Source organism: Hermetia illucens, chromosome 5, assembly GCF_905115235.1.
Source record: "Hermetia illucens chromosome 5, iHerIll2.2.curated.20191125, whole genome shotgun sequence".
In the NCBI taxonomy this organism is placed as follows: Eukaryota; Metazoa; Arthropoda; class Insecta; order Diptera; family Stratiomyidae; genus Hermetia; species Hermetia illucens.
The window spans coordinates 99609565-99630786 of record NC_051853.1 but is presented as its reverse complement, the minus strand read 5'-3'; the positions used below and the strand labels follow the sequence as shown (position 1 = coordinate 99630786).

The 21222-nt window shown below is 41.2% G+C and overlaps 1 protein-coding gene across 1 annotated transcript; it reads left to right on the top strand.

Moving 5' to 3' along the window:
- Positions 1 to 4970: 4970 nt before the first annotated feature.
- Positions 4971 to 12176, top strand: LOC119657190. The gene is made up of 4 exons (XM_038063993.1): positions 4971 to 5440; positions 11040 to 11208; positions 11260 to 11568; positions 11632 to 12176. The coding sequence occupies exons 1-4, from the start codon at positions 5085 to 5087 to the stop codon at positions 12052 to 12054; spliced, it is 1257 nt and encodes a 418-aa protein (XP_037919921.1). The 5' UTR covers positions 4971 to 5084; the 3' UTR covers positions 12055 to 12176.
- The last annotated feature ends 9046 nt before the right edge of the window (positions 12177 to 21222 follow it).

Below are 21222 nucleotides of genomic sequence, written 5' to 3'. Positions count from 1 at the left end.
TTGGATTGCGCGTCAACGATTATTATTATTATTAAAACATCATATAAATCGATTCAAGGCAACCCATCTGTTTCAAATACTGTAGTGCTACATCCACCCGTACGAAAATCCGATATCTTTCCCGCAGAGTAGAATAAGGGGAATGCGTTTTGCGTTTTGATTGTGACAATTGGATGGGTATCTGCGTAGTCCCTGCCGTTGTAACGATAATAACTAAAATACTTCCGGAAACTTGAATGACAGAGGATAGGCTGGTTTCCGTTCCGGATCCTCCTGTATTCACCTCATCAATGCCCTTTGGATCATTTTGCAACAGTATACGTAGTTTACATCTTCTACATCCACCTAGCCTAAAATTGGGAAATGCGGCTATCCCCATGCTAAGATCAAGTTCAAACCGTTTGGTTCTGATGTTTTAAAGGTTTAATCTGTCGGTTTGTCAAACCCGATTTACTCGAGAACCGCTGAAGCTATTATTACGCCATTTTTCTGAGGAGGTGTGGTCTGCAAGTGGCGCCATTTTTTATTGAGTTTGGGGGGCTTCCCCTAAATGCGAAAGTAGCATAAAATTTTTTTTACAAAATATGGTCATACGGGGTATCAAATGATAGGGCTCGGTTAGTACTAGACTGACCTTAATTCTGATACTGACTGAAACATAGGCGACGGCTAAAAATGTGATTCCCAAAAATTAGAACCTATCCAAATGAAAAATCTGAAAAAAAATCATAGTGATGCATCTACAAAAAATCTGGGCCTCAAAACACATCCCGTTCCGATATCTGCACAAATAAAATTACTAGAGTGCATTATAATATTTTACAAATTTACTCGAGGACCTCCCTTAAATTTGGCTTCAGTATAGGACATAATTCTGAAAAGTTTGAAGGTAATCCAACTATTATTAACAAAAGTATAGGAGGTGAAAATTTTGCCTTTTAGGTAAATTTATTGAGGCGTGTAAGACGTAATCTCCATATAAAGTTATATGAACGACTTGGGAGAGACATGTACATTTGTATATGCCAATGAAGTTTGCGGATATTCTCTAATAAGGTGGACGTGTATCTACGTTAGTACTAGCGGTATTCAATTTACGTAGATACATATATGCATGCTTTTATGCACGGAGTATAGTGGAAATGTGTGAAAATTTATTATGTGTGTACATATATATGTATAACATGGAGTTTAGCAATATATGAGGGAATATTTTACATTCTTAGCTATGAAGGAATGATAGAACGAGCATGAAGAGTTTCTCACATAAGCCTTCGAGGACAGTGTCTGTCGTCATGCACTTTCCCTTATCAGTTCGTGTAGTTGTTTCTAGTTTTCTTCCTAGTTATTACATGCAGTAGAACCCACTCTTCCAAGATGACCAACTGGTGAGTCCCCAAAGAGCACTGGCACAGAACAATTGAGAAGTAGTCCGCCAACTTCGGAAGTCCTGGGGGAGCTGAAGTGCATTTCAGCCAACCGTGACCGCTGAGGCGTAGGCGTGGTTGACACCATACTCCACAAGGGTTCAATAGCAACCGCATATGTATACTCACTTCTACTCTAGTAAACGTATGCCACATGAAATATTAGAATCTGGATCTGGAAAGGGAAGTAGATTAGGAACAGTCGGAGTCGTTTTGTTTGGACGGAGGTACAAATTGAGAATGGGAATAGTGATCGGTGTAGAGGACTACTTTAGCTTCTCTGTCGAACAGTCGGTTGTCACTGTTATAGGAAATAAGGAGTTGTGGGAAGCTAAGGGAGTGGGATGTGATTGACACCTTTCTAGGAATTTCACCGCGCATCTGGCTACCACGGCATCGATGCGCGGTGTATGGGAGGAATCATAGAGGATTTGGTTTGATATGTACTTCGTATCATTGTTTTTTTAAATATGTCGGTACATTGTCGTAGAGCTTGTCTTTCTTTGAGGCGTAGCCTCTCCATATGTTTAGGGGAGTTATCAATCCAGAAGATGAAAATTTTGACCATTTGTGGAGTGGGTTTATTAAATCGAAAGATAGGGAATAGTAATTCGAAGGCGCCGTTTACACGATTTAGTACCTTGTTAACGTGAGGGATATTGGATAAGTTGACTGTGATGATGAGGCCTAGATTGACGACTTGTTTCACAGTAGGAATTAGAATTTAATTAATATTGAGAGACAGGTTCTTCGCAGTAGAAGACATTTTCAGAGTCATCCTCCTTCTATTCTCGCAGAAGACAATCGTTTGACACTTTTGATTGAGGGCTAATTTCCACTTGGTAAAGTATCGGTAAAGCTCGTCCAAATATAAATTCAGATGAGCTTGCCCGTAAACTACCTTCGTCATGGATGTGTACATTATGAGGTCATCGACATAATGTAGAATCTTAATAGGACTGTGGTAAGGAGCGGGCTTGGTAATGTCCGCTGTGAAGAGCGAGAAGAGGGTTGTGGTATTCCAGCAGGACTGGTATAGGACGAAGAGAATTGCTGTTGAGCTTTGACTTTGGATTGCCAACCATCTACTAAATGTTAGCCTGCAGAGGTATGGGTGGTCCGTATTGGCATACGAAGTCGAAAGCTTTATTTATATCCAGGAGTCATTTTTCTTTGGATTAGGAGTGATTTGAGCATACTTTTATCTTGCCGGAAAGTGGTCGTTCAACAAGCATGGTTTTGAGGATAATGGTTGGAATTTTATCATGTCCAGTCCACTTTTTGTTTTTACTCTACTGAATGGACATTACGATCGTTTTGGGTTTAACAAAGCTCGTCGCATACTTCCTGAATAGCCTCAGTATACTGACAAACCATGCTATCAATGATATCATTTGAGACTCGGTTATTTTGAGGAAGTTGGATTTGAGACAGCTTGTGTCTGAGGGATTGGTTAATGAGCCGCTAGTTAGCATTTCTGAAATCAGGTGCTGTTAAAAGCGGTGAGTGTATGACTCTATTGGGAAGTCGAGTATCAAGGATAATGGCATCGTAGTCACTGATGCCAGGTACGGTTTCTAAAAATGGAAACGTATTCGGGTTTGGATTTATGCTGATGTTGTCGCTAATCAGGAAGTGGCCAAGGTATGCGTGGCAGTCCCTGACGTTGTAAGTAGGGAGCGCCTAGCTAAGGAGATGCTACGTGAAAGTAACGACCACTGTGGTTTATATAGGAATCAAACCTACTACCTGGTTTGATGGCATTTAAGTCGACTCTGAAGATTAGGAACCACAATTTTTTAGTTGAGCGAGGTTGGTCCTCACACGGTTCAAAGAGTTGGTTGGGACAGTATAATGAAGCAATAGTTACTTCGAGGGATTTAAGGGCGTTCTGGGGCAGGAAGAGTTGCGTGGCTAGGAATTTGTTGGAGACTAGTATTATAGTGTCTCCAGCAGGGTGTATGATTGATTGACTAAGATGGTATCTGTCGGTCCGGAAAAGTTTAAAATTGCGAAATGAGGGCTTATGGGGGTATTGAAGCTTCAGCTGATTTCACACAGGAGAATCATTTGAGGATTGTATTCACCAAGGAACAGTTGAAGCTCATGTTATCGAGCTCGATTGGCCACAGAAATGATGTTCAACTCAATGATCTGAACAACCAAGTTTAGATGCCAAATGGTGACCATTGTTCTGAACATCATCATTGACTGCTGCGATTACTCGAGGAACTGACGGAGATCTGGGGTAATTTGGCTTGAGGAAGCTTGTGGAGTTGAAGGAATTAAGTTGCTGTTGCTGTCAGCGAATGAGATGGATGGCCGAGTGAAAGATAGCGTTGCGATACCGCGAGGTTTGTTCGGTTGGATTGGGTTAGCCCAAATGGGGGGGCTCGTTTTTGGGCGTTCCTCTTCACCATAATTTTGGCAAAGTTAGGGCACTTGCAGTAGTTGGCGAGGTGCTAGCTTGCTTCGCAGTTCACGCACGTGGGACTTTCGTCCGGCGTCTTGGGACACTCACCTGGCCCGTGTGTGCTGTGATATTCGACACAGCAATAATGGAGATGGCAGTCCGGTGTCTTATGGCCGACTCGCTAGCAGTTTTTACACTGCAGAATCTGTTTGTTTATGATCCGCTCAAAACGAATACAACTACGTTTTATAGCCTTAATTAGAAGATTGCGTCAAAGGTGACTAGCCAGCACATTCTATTCCACTACCTTTTCTTTCATTGTTACGAAGGATTTAACGGAAAGCACACTTGATACGCAGCCCTTCAGGTCCTCAGCGATCTCCTCTGCGGAATAAGTGTATTTGTATGCCTTTCAAGAATATTCTGCGGGGTAAAAAGGGCCGTAAGTCCGCCCACGAAGTCAGTCAAGTTTTCGAGTTCGCGTCGCGTCGGTTATAAATACGCCTCGAATTGTACAAGTTGAAGGAATTGTTCTATAATTAATTGTGCAGTATGGTTGTTGTTACCGATTGATCAATTATCGGAAGGGACCACAGAAGCGAGGAATGCACAGAAAGCTCCGCAAGAAAATTTTCTAGAGCTGAGTTAAATGAGTAGGCACTAAATAGACTGGTACTAACTTCGTGTCTATTTCTGGGTAGCATTAGATACAATATTACGAGTAAAAGGAACATTTAGTGGATTTAAAAGCAAGCTTTAGAATTATTAAAATTACATGACAGTGACAAAAGTGATGAAAAATGTAAAAGCTGTAAATACAGGTTCTTCAGATGGATAGTTTCTGAGTTGTGCTCTCAAATATTCATACCTACGAAATTTACCAAATCCTTCATACCTTAAGTGCGAAATTTCCGGCTTCCGATTTGTTTCAGATTAGTTGACCAAAAACGACATTATATTCAAAGAAGTAAAATAAACAAAATAAAAAATATAAATTGCAACCTATTTAGCGAGCTCACTCTGCCACACCCTGTGTTTCTAGATAACATTTTCAAACTTTGAACTGAATAGTTTCCATTAAATGGCAAGTGGATATATAAATGTGGGTGCCGAGCCTCTGACTTCTTTTTGTAATTTGGAGTGGAGATGAAGAGTGAACAGTGCATTTTATACATATTAAAATCTAAATAGATACAATTTGGTGCTTTTATACATTACAGTTTGTGATATTCAACCCTTTGAACATGACTACGAAATCAATTAGTCTCAAAATTCCCGAACATTTGAACTCAGAGTTTTTCTCGGAAGCACTGAATCACGGACTTAATACCAAAGATGTTAAAATCTTGAAGTTAGATTTCTCTTTAGGTAGTGCTGCCGGTGATAACTACCTGAGTAATATCTATCGAGTCGTAGTCACATATACGCTGCAGGACTCCTGCCCTAAGGAAGTGTTCCTAATTGCTAAATGTATACTGGACGCGAAAAATCCGAACAGTGTTTTCACTGAAATAAATGTTTTCAATAAGGAGAACTACATGTACTTAACTATTTTACCGCAACTAGAAGACATCTTGGTTGGAGTTAAGCTTGTTCCACAGTAAGTTATGATCCCAATGACATAGAATATCTTACCAGTACGTTTGGCTTCACTTAACGGGATTGCGTAGTTCGATTAAAAATGAATTTTATTAGGTGTAATTATCTTTGTTCTTTTGCATAAAAATGTAACTTTATTTTGAAGAAATAGTTACATATAAATTATTCAAAGTATGGCTCATCGCTAACTTTAACTTTTTTCCATTTTCCGGGAGAGCTCGAATACCGTTACGATCAAACTATTCGTCTCTTGAAGGTTTCCATGAATGAAGCCATTTTTCGACGGTTTCACATGAGCTAAACCATGTGCCATTGAAAAGGAGATGTAAGTAAGGGGCTAGGGTAAGACTTCCCGTTTAAGCGTCTCTATGCATGTTCTAACAAGATGAGGCCAAGCGATGTCATGCAGTAGAATAACTTTTTCGTGCTTCTGCTCATGTTGTCGCCCCTTTTCGTGCAGTACTCGACTTAGCCGCACCGATTAAGATCAATACCATTCCCCAGCGATGGTTTCGTTCGGTCTCAATACGTCATTATAGATAACAACAACCAGATCCTCTCAAGCGTGTATTTTCAGCTGATGTAGAAGCATGACTCAGCAGTTCCCTTGACTTTCTCTTCATTGGGTTGCTATAGTAAATCCACTACACCCGTCACGATGTGGTCAAGAAACCCTTCCTTTTTCCCCGCTGAAGCAATCGTCCACAGGTGAAAAAACGACACTCAACGTCCTTTGGTTTCAAATCATAAGGAATCCAAGTTCCCTGTTTTTGAATCATTTCAAAAGCTTACAATCGCTTAAAAATAGTTTGGCGGGTAAATGCTAATACCAAAGCAAGCTGTCCCTATGTTTCGCATGGATACTCATCGATCGACCCTCCAATTTCGCGCCTTCGAAAGTTTTTTGGGCTTTCTTCACGTGGACAGTCACCAACATCGACATCATCGTCTTAAAAGCTATGGAACTAATCACGGCTCATTGTTTCACCTAGAGCAGCATTTTCATAAGATTTTCGTAACTCCCAATGCTCTTCAGTTTTTGTTTTTAAGGTTTTGTTCGATATCCTCCTACGTTGAGATTTAGGGGGGTCCCCATACATGTAAAAGGGGGGGGTACAATTTTTTTTCTCCAAATATAGTCATGCGGGGTATCAAATGAAAGGTCCCGATTAGTACTTTTCGAAGCCGAAGTTTTGAAATTTGTTAAAAAGGCGGGGAGTGGGAGGGGTGCAAAGTGATGATTTCTTTAACGGACCCATTCTCAGAAACTACACAACCGAATAATCTGAAAAAAATCATGAAGCTGCCTCTATACGGTGCCCAGGCCTCAAAATACTCTTCATATCGATATTTGTTCAAATTAAGTTAATAATAATATATTACTATATTTTTGGGAAAATTGAGTAAAACCCCCCTTGAGTTTATCTCAGAGTTATATATATGGTATAAAATATAATATGAAGCATATTATCTCCAAGTTTGATCAAAATCATACTATTAGTAACAAAATTAGAGTAGCTCAAAGTTGTCTTTACCGTGTAAATTTACAACCAATCCATCTATTCAGCCCTCATGATTTTATGGAGAAATATTTTAGTGCACCACTGTTTCACTAGTAGTAATGTTTGCATTTAGTATGCCAGCCTATTGGTCCTTGTATGATGTTGATATTCAATGTTTTGGGTGCAGTACAATTACACAAAGGAGACTATTTTGACCTACTATAACTTCGTTGTCATGATCCCAGGGCAAATTTAAAGGAAGTTTCCCGTCAATATCCCACAAACATAGTAATATACTATTATTAACTTTATTTAGCAAATATGATTTTCTCTGATTTTCAAGCAGCACCCTGTCCCAATATAGGGGTGATGGAACAGAGTTGCAGGAGATGGGTTGGACAGAGACCGGTTTTCCGGAGAAGAGCCCCTATAGTGGCCATCCAGTAAATTATGTGCTCCGTGTAAGTTTCTTAGTCAGCCGAAAAAGAAACCTGCTGTGAACGGTTTTGACAACATAAGCGAGAGGCTATCTGCGCACTCTGCGCTTGCGAGGCAAGTTTAGAAATATAAAATTCATTGACGAGTTAGAGAAAGACGCCTTTTACGAGGCAGTAGAGCGAACCCTCGAAACTTCCACCAAACTGCCAATGATAACGGCTGATCATTCAATTAGCAGTGTCACACGAAAAGGTTGTTGGAAGTACCTAATTTGCGCGGAAAGCGGTCCAGAAATATCTCGGTGCCCATTGCTTCGAGCTTGAATAATAACATAACCTAGAATCTGACAATCAGGTGAGAGTTAACACTGAAGCCATCCACAGCACAGCCCTTCGTAATACCTGTAAGAGGGAAGTAGATACCGCAATAACCGCAGTCAACCGAGATCCTGGAGATGAAGCTTCAACAAATGATCTTCACAATCACATGAAGAACGTTATCATTGATACGGCCATAAACATACTTGGCCCCAGCCGCAAAAAGATTTCATCTTTGAATCTTTGTAAGCTAGCAACGGAGCGAAAGAATGCTGTATACCGAATAATGTTGCATTCTCAAAGAACGCGGGTACTTACCACGAACTCCAGCCAGCGGAGAAGCAACTTCACAGATTAAACAAGTCGGGAAACCGGAAGCTGGACGCTTCAGGTATAAAAGGTTTTGTGTATTTCTTATATAAAGACATTTGAGTGTGCATTTGCCCCATTAGTACATAGCATGTAATATATGCATACACTCGATGGATTTCGTGATAGATCACTGTGCAGGCTCGTATCCTAGAATCCTTTGTTATGGATGGCTTCAATGTTCACTCTGCGCTAATTGTCAAAGGTATCGTCTGAATTCAGACTCCCTTCCCGCTTGGCCGTTCTGCAAGTATGATTTTGATATCATATCTAGGTTCCACTGCGTCGAAGAAAAGAAAGGTATAAAGGTTTTGTGTTCATCTTATGTGAGCAATTCTCTTTGAACTTTTTTCCATTCACACATACATACAAGAGTGCAAAATATTCCGTCCTATTATATATTTCCAAACAAAGTATGCACTTGTATATACATATTAACGACATAAATATTGTGCACAAAATTGATCTAACGCGTCTTCACGCATTTTCACTTTACTCTGTGCACGAAAGTATACATATGTATACACACGTGCATCTTATTGAACACTACCTGCAAATTTCATTAGTATATACGCGTCTCCGTGGACCCCGCCTCTCCTATAAGTTCATTTTATACATATGATGATGACGTCATACACGTCCAATGCAATAAATTTACATGAAATGCAAGGATTTGACTCCCAATAACTTTGTTTGTAATAGTTGGATTGCCTTATTATCAGTTACTGTACATAAACTTCCAGAATGAACTTAAGAGGGGTTTTCGGGTAAATTTCTAAAACCATTTTTTTGATATACTGTTATTAACTTTATTTGTGCAGATATTGGAACGGCATTACTGTGATTTTTTCAAATTTTTTGGTTGAGTAGGTTCTGAGAGCGAGACCTGTTTCACTTTTCGGGGCACACATTTTGAACCCTCACTGCCCATGGTTCATCTAATGTCAGAAATAAGACCAGTTTCGAAAAGTACCAATCGAGCCATTTCATTTGATACCCCCTATGACCATACTCTGTGTAAAAATATTGTACACCCTCCTTTCGAATGAATGGGAAGCCCCCCTTCAAACTCAACACAAAATCCCGCCATTCACTGCATGTAAAGGGACACACAGCCCACCGAGTAAATTGGCTGTGGCTGACAGACCGACAGACAGACGGACAGGTGGACAAATAGAAATTGAACCGATTTTAATAAGTTTTTTTTTCATACAAAACCTTAAAAAGCAATGTCCCTTGAGTAATCCAAATGGTGAAAAAGGTTTGTTTTGCTAACATATATACCTTTTTTGACTAAATAGAGCAATTGAAACCTATTTCTATGTGCATTTACTGAACTACACTCCATCCATGTATGAAAGCAGGTATCGACACGGTACCAGGTCACACCTGGGGTTGTGTATTTAAGAGAGAGCGCTAATATTACGTAAATGTTTGTGTGCAAACTTAATTTAACGTTCGTCAGACTACTCAGTATTCCTCCAACTTTGCTCTGAACAATGTTGGTGCTATCGAGCCTACTCCAAACAATTTTTTTGTTTTACTGCAAAAGCCACAGCTTCTTTTGCCTAAGAAGAATCCTTCGAAAGATGATTCCGTAGTCGATATAACGACGAAAGATATGCTGCTTTTGCATAAAATATGGCTTAAGAGGTTGCAGCGGGGGGGTACTTAATCCGTATGAGTGAGGATGATCTAGCTCAGAAAATCTCAAAGGCCAATATTTATGGTAGAAAAAGAAGACGTGTCGAATTGACGGACGTCGTACCAAAACCAGAATGCGTGGAGTTCTTAACGGGGGCAGGCCTAGACCGAATGTTATATAATTTCAAATCTGATGTATCGGTCTAGCTTGTGTTCAAAGTAAGATGCACTTTTCAGATTATCAGCATTTTATAGGGGTGCATAATACTTTCGGCCGAGACAACATGCTCTCTTGCAATATCACAAAGTTCCTGGGAGGGCGCGAGTTTGGTTGCTGAGGGTTTTGTCAGATAAGAAAAATAAATTAAAGCTGTGATACGAACAGACTATTAAAACACGAACAACTAATGGATTAATTAAAATATATTTGGGCAGCCTAACGACGTATTATAATAAATGACTGGCTCAGCGCTACATATAGACCTGTATTTATTATGTAAATGTGCTGAATGGCATTCCATTGCAATTCCCACAGAATAGAAGAATGTTGTTTATTGTCTACGACTAAGTGACTAGACAGGTGCCATGGAGACGATTTTTTAACTTGATCTATGAGGTTTTGGATGGCAATAGAGGAATTCGTATATGTAACTCCCTCTTGGGCTGCTTTCCATAAGCTGGCAATTCTCTCCTGCCCAATGTAACCGCCTATTCTGCCAGCTGATTCATTTTTCGGAAAGCCTATACTGGATGAACTTTGGAATTTGTGAAAATAGGGTAAATGGGCTTCATCTCCCAAGTTTTGAAAATAAATTAATATTTTCCACTGGTTTTTCCGGAAATAAATGACATATTCATATTGCTACTTGTGAAAGCTGTATTTTTTGTAGACGCTTGTAAAATTGTATACAACATTTTTTTGCGGTGATTTCTTTGAAGTTTCTCCATTTTTCTGTAAGCTTCCACTTATAGATTAGTGTCTTCGTCCATCTTTCAGCCCTACGAGGGTTCCTTACTCTCCCAATGCCTATAATGCACCGAAACGGTTCGAGGTCAAACAAAAGAACATTTAAATAACAAATCGTTGATTTTCAATTTGGAGTTCAAAGAATTTGGTTGGTATTTCCGTTATGTATAGTTTTGTATTAAATTGTTTCATCTTTTTTGTCCTAAATCTCGGCATTAAAAAATAAAATATTAAAAAACAAAAGTAAAACAAGTAAATAATTCAAACTATAATGTTTGTTTACGCCACCCTGTATTATAATTGAATCAATAAAATTACTATTTTCTTATTGTTTTCATAACACATTTTTGTTTTTTGTTAAAGATGTTATTATGCACCAGAGAGCCCAGCTCCAACATTTGTGTTTGAGGATATGAGAGCAGCTGGATTTAGCATTTCGGACCGAGTCAATGGATTAAATGAACAACATTGTAAGGTAGCATTGTACAAGTTGGGCCAATACCATGCTGCCTCCATTTTACTTCTGCAGAAGGTAAGACAGGTGCATTGCAAAATAAACTATTTTCAGCAAGTTTCGTTCCAGAATCCATCAATTCGAGATTCACCTGCATTGCAGCGAGGGATATTCTCCTCAGTAACCTTGAAAAAAGAAAGGTTGCAACAATTTGTCAAACAGAATCTAGACTCCTTTGCCGATCATATTTCCAATACACAGGAATACGAAAATATTGTTGGAAAACTGAGAAACCTTGACATTAAGAAATTTATAGAACGGGTTATGGAAGCTACTCAGTTATCAAACGGAGATATCTTAGTTCTAAGTCATGGCGATATGTGGGTCAATAATCTTATGTTCAAGTATGAAGAAAGTAATCCAACCGATGTTGTTATGGTGAGTATCTCAACCGTTGTATCTGATATACCACTAAGTATAATTTCAAATGGTGTTTTTCAGATTGATTTCCAGGGAAGTGCATTTGTTAGTCTGGGCCTGGATATAAACTATTTTTTTGCTACGAGCCCATCGCCTCATGTGCTAATGAACAAGAAGGAGGAACTAATCGAGAAAGCATACTTCTTGGGCTTGAAAGATACCCTAGAAAAGCATGCATTTAAAATGATTCCAAGCTTGAGCGACATCACGAAGGAAATTGAAAAGAAGGAAATATACGAACTGTTTTGTTCAGCAAGTATCCTGCCAGTCGTTTCAATGAGCAAAGATGATTCTGCAGAAATGTCCACTGAAAGAATTCGAGAGGGGAAGATTAAACCCAGTCAATTTGCTACAAAACGGTTTCTGGAAGCAATGAAAATTTCAATTAAGAAATATGATGAGCATGGATTATTGAGCACCGAATATATAAGTAGTCCAAATTAATTTTTGAATGGAAAATTATAATGAAAGTAAATGTGAACAAATAAACTCAGGCAAAAATAATTCAGATTGCTGAAGTAGATTCTATCCTATCAAAGAAGAAATAAAATTTACTTCTACGTTCACTATATTGTTTAAATGCGATATTGATATCCTGAACTACAGCTTGTCTTTTCCATGTCCCTGTTTTATGATCATTGGCTTCCTGATGATTTCATATACGAGTATTTCAATAGTTTTTGCTCACCATGAATTCTTATCATGGATTCATTATCAGTTTTTGTTGGAGATACGCGTATTTCATATGAAGTGTCAGACATTAAATTTGCATTGTCATTTTGCATTACGGTGCGTTGCCTTTTTCCTCATTTGCCTTATCGTGCAATTGCGTGTATGTCCAACTTCAACATTTTGATTACCCATTCACATGTTTCTTATCCTCCCAAAGAATCTTAAAACATGTAATGACATTCCTATCCTTAACGTCACATTCAATTGTTAAAAAATGGAGAGTGCATAGACCCCATATTTCTATACTTATCAAATTTTGAGAAAATTATGGAAATGGCAATAGCATGATGATTACTAGAAATAACGACTAATATGTGTAATGAACGTCGATGCCGGGGCAGCCAGAATGACCATTTATGTTAGATACGGTCAATCATGAGGACAGAGCTATCTGAAAAACCGAAAGAAAAGTATCAGAAGTTGTGGAAGGGGTTTTTCTAAGTCTTTTAAATTATTTCGAAAACGTCACGTATCTTTTACCTGGTGCGTTGTGATAGCATCCGCATTTGAAAGCCAACATAAAAATGTTTGGAAGCGAAGCTACGAGAAAGAACACAATAATGAAGACTGAAAATCTGGTGGACCCGATGCAGGGATTAAACAAGTCGGGAAACCGGAAGCTAGACGCTTCAGGTATGAAAGGTTCTGTGTATTTCTTTTATAAAGAGATTTGAGTGTGCATTTGTCCCATTAGTATGTAGTAAGTAATATATGCATATATTATATGAAAATATCCACTTTCAAGTAATATTGACATTCATAGTCTTGAATTTGCGGAGGAGCGACAGTTTTGGCCTAGTATAATTTTGTTAGCAATAGTGCGTTTTTCACCAAATTTGGCAGGATCATGCTCTATACTGTAACCTACATCAGTTTTGTGATTCTAGGGTGAACTTAACGTGTCAATTACTAAAAATTATGGAAATGAACTACTACTAACTTTATTTGAACCTGTATCCATATGGAGGGTATTTCGGAGCTTAGGGACCATATAGTGGCAGCCCCCTGATTTTTCACATTTTTCAGTTGGGTAGTTTCTGAAAATGAATTCGTCAGAAAATGCTCACTTTCAACCCCCTGCACTCCCAACCTTTCAAACAAATGTCAAAACTAAGAAAGGCTTCGACTGACTGAGACCTTTAATTTGATACCCTACATGACTATATTTGATGAAAAAATAAATTACACCTCCCTTTTGCATGTATGGGGACTACTCCCCCTTAAATTCGACGTAAAAGGATGAAACTCACTATATGCGTGAGTGTTCCCACCTTTCTTCCAAATTTGGTGTCAATCGTTACAACCATCTCCGAGAAAAATGCGTCTGACGGACAGACAGACAGACAATAAACCGATTTTAATAAGGTTTTGTGTTTACACAAATCCTTAAAAATGGAAATCAATTACGGATTGCATCTTCGACTTTATGCTTCCTCTGACCTCAATTGTTTATGTGGCACAACCCATGGGTTCCCTCTGATCTTCAAAAAATCGTATCGATGTCGGTCGGTTTGTGGGCTCAACACTTTTTCCACTGTTGAAGATTCACACCGCCTCAATAGAGTATTCTTCGAACTATGGGGCGTGATATTTGCTAGTTAGAGCGCATTTGGCAGCCCGCAACTATAGTAGACGACTAGGCATTCACCCAACAGTCTTTGAAAGAATGTTCAATTTGCAACAATTCCAGTAGACGAAAGTAGACATTAAAAACGATCTCTAGGCTGAGGATTTCCTGCGAAGCAGGACCTCCTCAGCAGACTAAAAAAAAACCAGTATTATTGGTTAGAAATCCATCTTGAAATACGCTTCTTTATATCTTCATTTTGCTGTAACTTGTGAATCGCACTCCCCCGAAAAAGAAGGGAACCACGTTGAAATTCTATTAAAATTTCTTCCATTTAGAAATTGACACACAGCTCCAGGTTGTCGAAATTCCTGAGATATCCATCTCAGTCCTTGGTACTTAAATTAATGGCGGAGAGCCTCACTCGATTACTCGATTATGCGCGGGTAAGGAGTCAAAATGTATGCACTTAAAGTGAGGCAAGATTGATTTTCGGAAACTACACAACCCAAAAATCTGAGAAAAAACCATGATTTGCTTATATGAAATCTAGGCCTCAAAATATGTCCTATTCTGATATTTACACAATTGATTGAAAAACCCCCTTATTTTGGGAGTGGGGTGAATGCGTTTACGCACAGAAAAATATTGTGGAACTGTTTAACACATTACTTTCGGCTAGCCCTCCAGCTTTCCCTGCCTTGGGAGCCTTCAAAATATGAAATCCCTTTCACCAGCGGGAGGGGAGGAGGGGAAGGGAGTTGTTAGTTCAGGGAACCCTTTGCCATCCGGAGGGACCGGAGGGCCAGTCGAGTTCAATTTTCTTCGCAATTAGAAGAGCGCGAACATAATGCGCAGCACGACTCCAGCTGCCAGCGCTCTTCAGCATCTCTATGACAATAGTGTCTGTAGAGAGCTCACCTGTGTCTGCATAAAGCTACCGATGAAAGTCGTCCCATTATTGCAAGAGAAAAAGGTGTGTTCAGCGTCGCCCGCCACTCCATTACAGAACACACAATCAGGAGATCGCGCTTTCCTCCCTGAAAACCCCCATGCTCGCTTAAAAGTTAGGTAAAAAGTAATCAATCGGTTCAGCCGCGGACCTAAATTGTCGCTAAGCCATGTCGCCGATCTGTCTCTTGGCTCATTTTACCAAGAGGGTTGCCACTCGGTATGGGTGCGTTGACGTTCATCACGGGAAACCACCAATCACCACCATCACGGCCGGTTCTGAGACAGTGCGATAAGCAGACGCCACTCGCAAAGCTCTACCTCTCTGCACTTAAGCAAGGCGCCTACCAAGCACCTGCTCGTCAAGAACATTGGCCCATACCTCCTCGCTATAGAGCAGAACCGTCTGCATTGCCGAGACTCCAGCTGAAGCTCTGTCCGATTTGCTGGAAGAAGCTCATCTTCGAGCCGATCCTTAAACCAAGGTATTTAGTGGCTGGTTTTGACTCTATAATCAACTGTCTGATCGGTATGGAACGCATCGCCAGAATCCTCTTTCTGGTCAAGACGGCTTTTTCCAGCTGAAACCATGAGCAGTTGCCCATCCACTTACCCGTCGCATTAATATGCCAAGTCTGCGTTGCGCCTCTTCAACAGTGCGTCCGGCAACAAGTGCCGCACCATTGTCTGCATAACCGACCAGGCGCTACCGTTCGGGCATACCGAGTCTCAGCAGACTATTGCACGAAGCGTTTCAGAAGTCCGGCCCTAGGATGGATCTCTGCGCTACTCCCGACGTGATTTGCATCTTCCGTTGATCCTCTAGCGTCTCATAGAGCAAGAAGCCATCTTACGGATAATCCCTCAATATCCGCAAAAGATGGCTTGACACGTGGAATAAATTTTCTAATGTGCCTAGCATATCTCTCCATCCTACGGAATTTTGGTACCTCAGCTCAATGAACCGCATCCACGACCTCCATAACACTGCGGATATCCCTATTCTGAAGTCAAACTGCCTCGGGGATAAGTCCCTTGGGGCGCGGATAGCTTAAGCGAGTCATCTCCTGATGAGCTTCTCGAGCACTTTCCCGGCTATGTGAAGCATATACAGCGGTCGGTATGCAGTCGGCAGCTCCGGGTCTCCTTTTCCTGTGATGATCAACGCAAATCTGGCCACCTTTCAGCGATAAGGAAAACTCTCCTTCAACGCCCCAAAAAGCAAGTATGGCTGTTGGCGGAACACCAGTTTGTGTCCTATTGACATCAACCCGTACAAAATGTCTGGGGAATAATGTCCGTACAATCCGGTCCATCTGGTCGGTACTTAGTATACAGTGTTTCCGCAGAGCCCCGATTTTCCGGGTGATAAACTTATAACCTAGTCCTTTGCTTTTATTTATCGCATGGCGGAGTCTCCTTTCTGCTAATATATGCTCTACCTTTATGGCGTATGCCTCCTCGTAGGCGTGTAAACGGCGGAACTTATGACTCTCCCTCCGTAGGTCGGCAATTTCTGCCGTCCACAAGCACATAGAAGGTTTATCAGGGCTGGGACCCCTCTGGCGCATGGAAGCCTCACACGCTGTCGATATCGGGTTCATTACTGAGCCTACGACAGTGTCAGCAGCAACGCTACCACCTCCGGATGCGCCCTCCAGCGCGACTCTGCCTGCTCCAAGAGCTTCGGCGAACTTTCCGATGTTCACCCTCGCGACATTCCACACGAAAGGGGAGCGCCGGGTTGGTGCACTAATTCGAACGCAATGCACTAGTGATCACTTGCAGAGATGTCTTCCAGGACTCACGACCCGTCCAATGATGGTGTCAGAGATTTCGACTCAAAAGTGATGTCAGGGCGCCGAAACGTTGGTTTGGATCTTGCTGCCATTTCCAGGATGCCTTTCGCTCTGGGAGCGGTACCCGAGAAGCCGAGATGCCATGAAGCCGGGTCCATGTTTCGGTATTGCTCGCTGATTAGCACTAGATCAGTTTTTACTTCCGCAGCGAACTGCGCTAGCGACTGGAGAGCGGTTGCACTTGTTTGCGAGTGAATTTATAAAATGCAGATCATGCCATTCGTGCCCTTTCCAGTTCCACCCTAAAGATTGGACACCGTCCCAAGCACGCAGTGTGTGCCACGCTTTCACCAAACGCGTCACGATCCCTGTAGAGAATGCAACATTCGCTTTCATTGCAAGTCTTCGCTAGGTGACCTGCCTGAAGACATCTACGGCATGCTATATTCCTGTCCGGTGCCTTGCAAGTTGCTGACGTGTGTCCATATTCCAAACACCTGCAGCACTTGATGGAGATTATCCGCATTCGTGCATATTAGCCATCCAATCCCATGCCAATTGCTTGGGGATTTCCATCACCGCGAGTTTATGGCCTCGGGCATTTACAGGGGTGATATCTATCCGCGCATTGGTTACCTCTGGACATTCACACTTTATGGCCTCCACCACTTCGACCTTTTATGTGAGGCAGTCAAGATCGTGGAATTCTAAAGAGCAGGCTGTAGACTAGAAACAAGAGCCTTCTCCTCCAATAGCTCCATGACCGTACTCTTGCCAGTCGTCTTCAGGCCTCAGCCACCCTTCGTTTCCCGTATGGAAGACACTTCTGTTCTGTTGTCTGGGGGTTTCATCCTGCAGCGGATTTCACTAAGGAAATGTCTTGCCTTCCGTCGGCTTAATGAGCAAAGCCTCCTTATCTTTGGACAAACGGGTCTCGGGCGGCGTAGCCAGTTGTTTCTTTTTACCCTTCTTCTTCTCTCCTTCTTTTTTTGGCTCCTGAAAACTATTTTGATAAAGTCTCCTTCAGGCACGTCGTTTTCTTTCCGCTTTTTCCCCAGTTCGTTTTGCAGCGGGCTATCTGCAGTCCGTTTGACGCTAGCAGTGTTCTCAGCGGGAAGTGTGGCTGTTTCTTCCTTCCAATCGTCTTCCGCTGCTCTCCACGTTCGTCTATAAAAGGAGATGCGGTGTAGTAGTTCCTCCGTTTCCATCAGCCCGTTTTTGACGCCATTCATGGAGAATCTACTTCCCCTAGTGTGAAGCGTGGCGAGGGGCCAAACATTTCCTTGTTTTGTGTCCTGAATTTGTTTAGGCCCAATAAATAAACCAGTGGAAGATAGCGTATTTTGTCTGAGAACTTCGGTTTGATGTGTCGGATGGAGATACGATATATTGTTGCCGGCTAGGCTCCACGTGCACTTGACTTCATCTTCCAAGTTTTAAGTTACACCCCTTTTCCCACAGAAGCAAGTATTCCTTTGCCTCAATTTCTCTTCTCACTTTGTAGAGTAGAGTTTCGTATCCTGTCCTTGGTACTCTACCTCAAGAGCTAGTAGTTTCTTGTGTTTGCTTCTGAGGTTTGGCGTCTCGTAAGTAATTGCCTTGCGGAAGTCTCTGCATCTTTGGGTCATTGCGGCTAAATGCTTTGCCCTTCGGTCCTCAATTATTCATCCTCATGTTTTTCTTAGATTTGAAAGGAAGACTTGATTTCTCGCAATCCTTTTTTTTCATTTCGCTACCTAATACTTTGCGACTATCACAAACTTGATGGATATTTCTCCTTCTGATATAGGAGCATACACAAGGGTGCAAGACAAATTCTGTAAATTAGGATGAAAGTTTGGCCATCTGTGAGTTTTGTGCCATCGCATTTGGGAATTAAAAATTTGGTGATACAGGATTCCCCAGGATTGTTTTTTCTATATTTATTTTTGTTCCTGCGAGTTAGGGCTGAGGAATACACTCAAAGCCCTCCCTGCTTGTCGTAAGAGGCGACTAAAAGGGATAGGGGTCTCGACAATGCTTGCTTTCCCCAACTTGAACGGGAATTCCAACGATATAACCTGGACCTACACCAAGTAAGATTTTGGGACTCCTTAGAGTTCTCCTCTCCCTTTTGCTACACTAATAGGAATGCGCTTTGGAAAGTCGAGTGATAGCAGACGAATTTCGGTGATATTACTTGAAAAGAACTGGAGGAGGAACACCTAGTCAAATTTCCGCAATTAGCATTTCATTAAAAAGAAACTAAATTATCTTTCCAACCATGTACTGTTTGGGTGATAAAGAGCACCAAAATTCAAATTTAATGCAAATTTCAGTACTTTTTTTCGTATCTGCTCCGCTTTCAATTTTTAAATTTAAATTTTGTATTTTGCCTTCATTTTAAAATTTTGCCTTCTTGCTTGTTGTACACTTTTATAGTTAAGAACTTAATAAATTTTATTTTCATGCTTATAGCTGAGAAGCAATGATTCCAATCCAATAAAACCGATTACCAATGCATTAACAAGTGTGGTCCTGAGAGTTTGGCAGTTTGTTGACGATACCTTAGCTTTCGCGTATAGTACGTGAAATTGCAACAGTATGTGCGTCCCGCAATCACACTAGAAAACAACACGATGCTCTGCACGAGGCCCACGAACACAGTATTGGGGAGTTATGACTCTCATCTAGGCTCGAATTTGTATGATTATGACGCAAGCATTTGGTGCATCTTCGTCTGTATTTATTTTCACCTGTGTATGGTTTTCATGGGCGATTGTCTGATTTCATATGATTGATGCCATCGAGGTTACCACGAGGTTGCAAGAGCACGCATTTCGGTCTGTGATAACAACATAATTGGTCATTCGAAGCCAAATACTTTATTTTGGAAAATTCCTGAAAGTCGTTGTTTCATGTTGTAGAAATCGTGAAAATCATTATTTCCTGTTATAGTATTGTATAACCGGTTTCCTTATATTATAAAAGACAATGAACGGCGTCTTGCGGTAATGGAGACGAAAATGTTGCGTTGGACTAGTGGCGTGACACGTTTTGATCACATCCGAAATGAGGATATCCAGGATCCTTGTGGGGTTGCATCGACTGTAGAAAAATTGCGATAGAAGCGTCTTCGATTGTATGGTCACGCAATTCGTGCTAACGAAAATTCACTTGCCAAGATTGGTCTGAACATCGAAGTCGATAGTAAATGACCAAAAGGCATCACGACGAGCCGACCTCGCTTGTGAACGAGGCTGAAGAAAAAGAAGAACCGTAAGTAGTTACCATAGTACTTTCTGTGTATTTGTACATCGGTAGCGGAATTATGACGTGCAAAATATCACCTGACAACTTTGTTTGTGAGAAAATGATTTAAAAGATAAACGATGAATCACTGTTGAAAGAGTATAAACAATACTTCGGGTTTGCCTATACCTCTAGACAAAACGTGGATGCCAAATAGTGTGTGCGGTACTCGCGGAGGCATTTTGTACCATACCTCAAAAGGCAGCGTTTATGAAATTGTATAAGGAGGAAAATTTTAAAATTAATTAAAATTGATAAAATGGTCCAGAAAAGAGTTGCCATTTGTCATCCCATTTTGGTTCAGCTGGACTCAAAACGTACGTATTGGCAACAAAATTGAAGTTTATATATATGGTTGCCATTTACCCCTTGGCGGAATATAGCGCGTCAACCACACCTATGTGTCGTCCCGCGCGGTTACCTAAGATGCCCTTTATCCTCCCCCCCCCCACGGACTTCCCGAGGCGCTCCTCTACTGTCCTGCGCCAAATGCTCTATGAGTCACTTCCATATAGCAACACAGAAACAACGCTAGCACAGACGAGTTGCAACTTGATCTTGGGGTTGAGATAACGGCACTTCCAGATTTTCGACAGGGTAGCGAAAACGGATCTAGCGTCCGCAGAAAGAATGCTTCCTAGATATACAAATTGATCGACGCTTTCAATACACTGCCCATTAACGCAGATAAGGAGAGTGTGTTAACCCGTCAGACTGAAAACCTTGGTCTTGTTGGTGTTTATTTTCAGTCTAGCTCTACTTGCCTCCCTTTACAAATCCAGAGCTATTGGGCAAAGTCCATGAACCGGTGAAAGAGCAAACAAAAGCCATTGAAATAGTCGAGGTGTTTGAAAGATGTCTTTGTCTATTGAACTCCTCCAAGTCCCCTCAATAAGGTAGGGTGATGAACGTCATTGATAACAAGAAGAAATAATATCGGTGACAGGATGCAACCCTGGTGGACTCCGCTTTCGACCTCAAAATCCTCCGAGATTTTACCTCGGTGCAGCAGGTGACATTTTGCGCCATGATATGTAGCTATTAGTTTCTCTGAAATCCCTTCCTGTGTAGAACACTCCAGGTATACTCCCTGTTCACGTGTATCGGAAGCTTTCTCGAAATCGATGAAGAGCAGCTGCAGCAAGGATCTAATCTCTACACTCTGATCCGTACGGTGTTGATGTGACCATGATCTTTGTTGATCATGCTTTCGAGATGTTCTTTGATGCGTTGAGGGATTATTTTAGCTATTGTCTTTGTTAAAGCAGGGAG

What these genes read in the sequence shown, in the direction of transcription:
- LOC119657190 (XM_038063993.1), top strand. Translation starts at nt 5,085, where the DNA reads ATGACTACGAAATCAATTAGTCTCAAAATTCCCGAACATTTGAACTCA. An exon ending in GGAGTTAAGCTTGTTCCACA is followed by an intron (nt 5,441 to 11,039) that starts GTAAGTTATGAT and finishes TTTTTGTTAAAG; the next exon opens with ATGTTATTATGCACCAGAGA. An exon ending in CCATTTTACTTCTGCAGAAG is followed by an intron (nt 11,209 to 11,259) that starts GTAAGACAGGTG and finishes GTTTCGTTCCAG; the next exon opens with AATCCATCAATTCGAGATTC.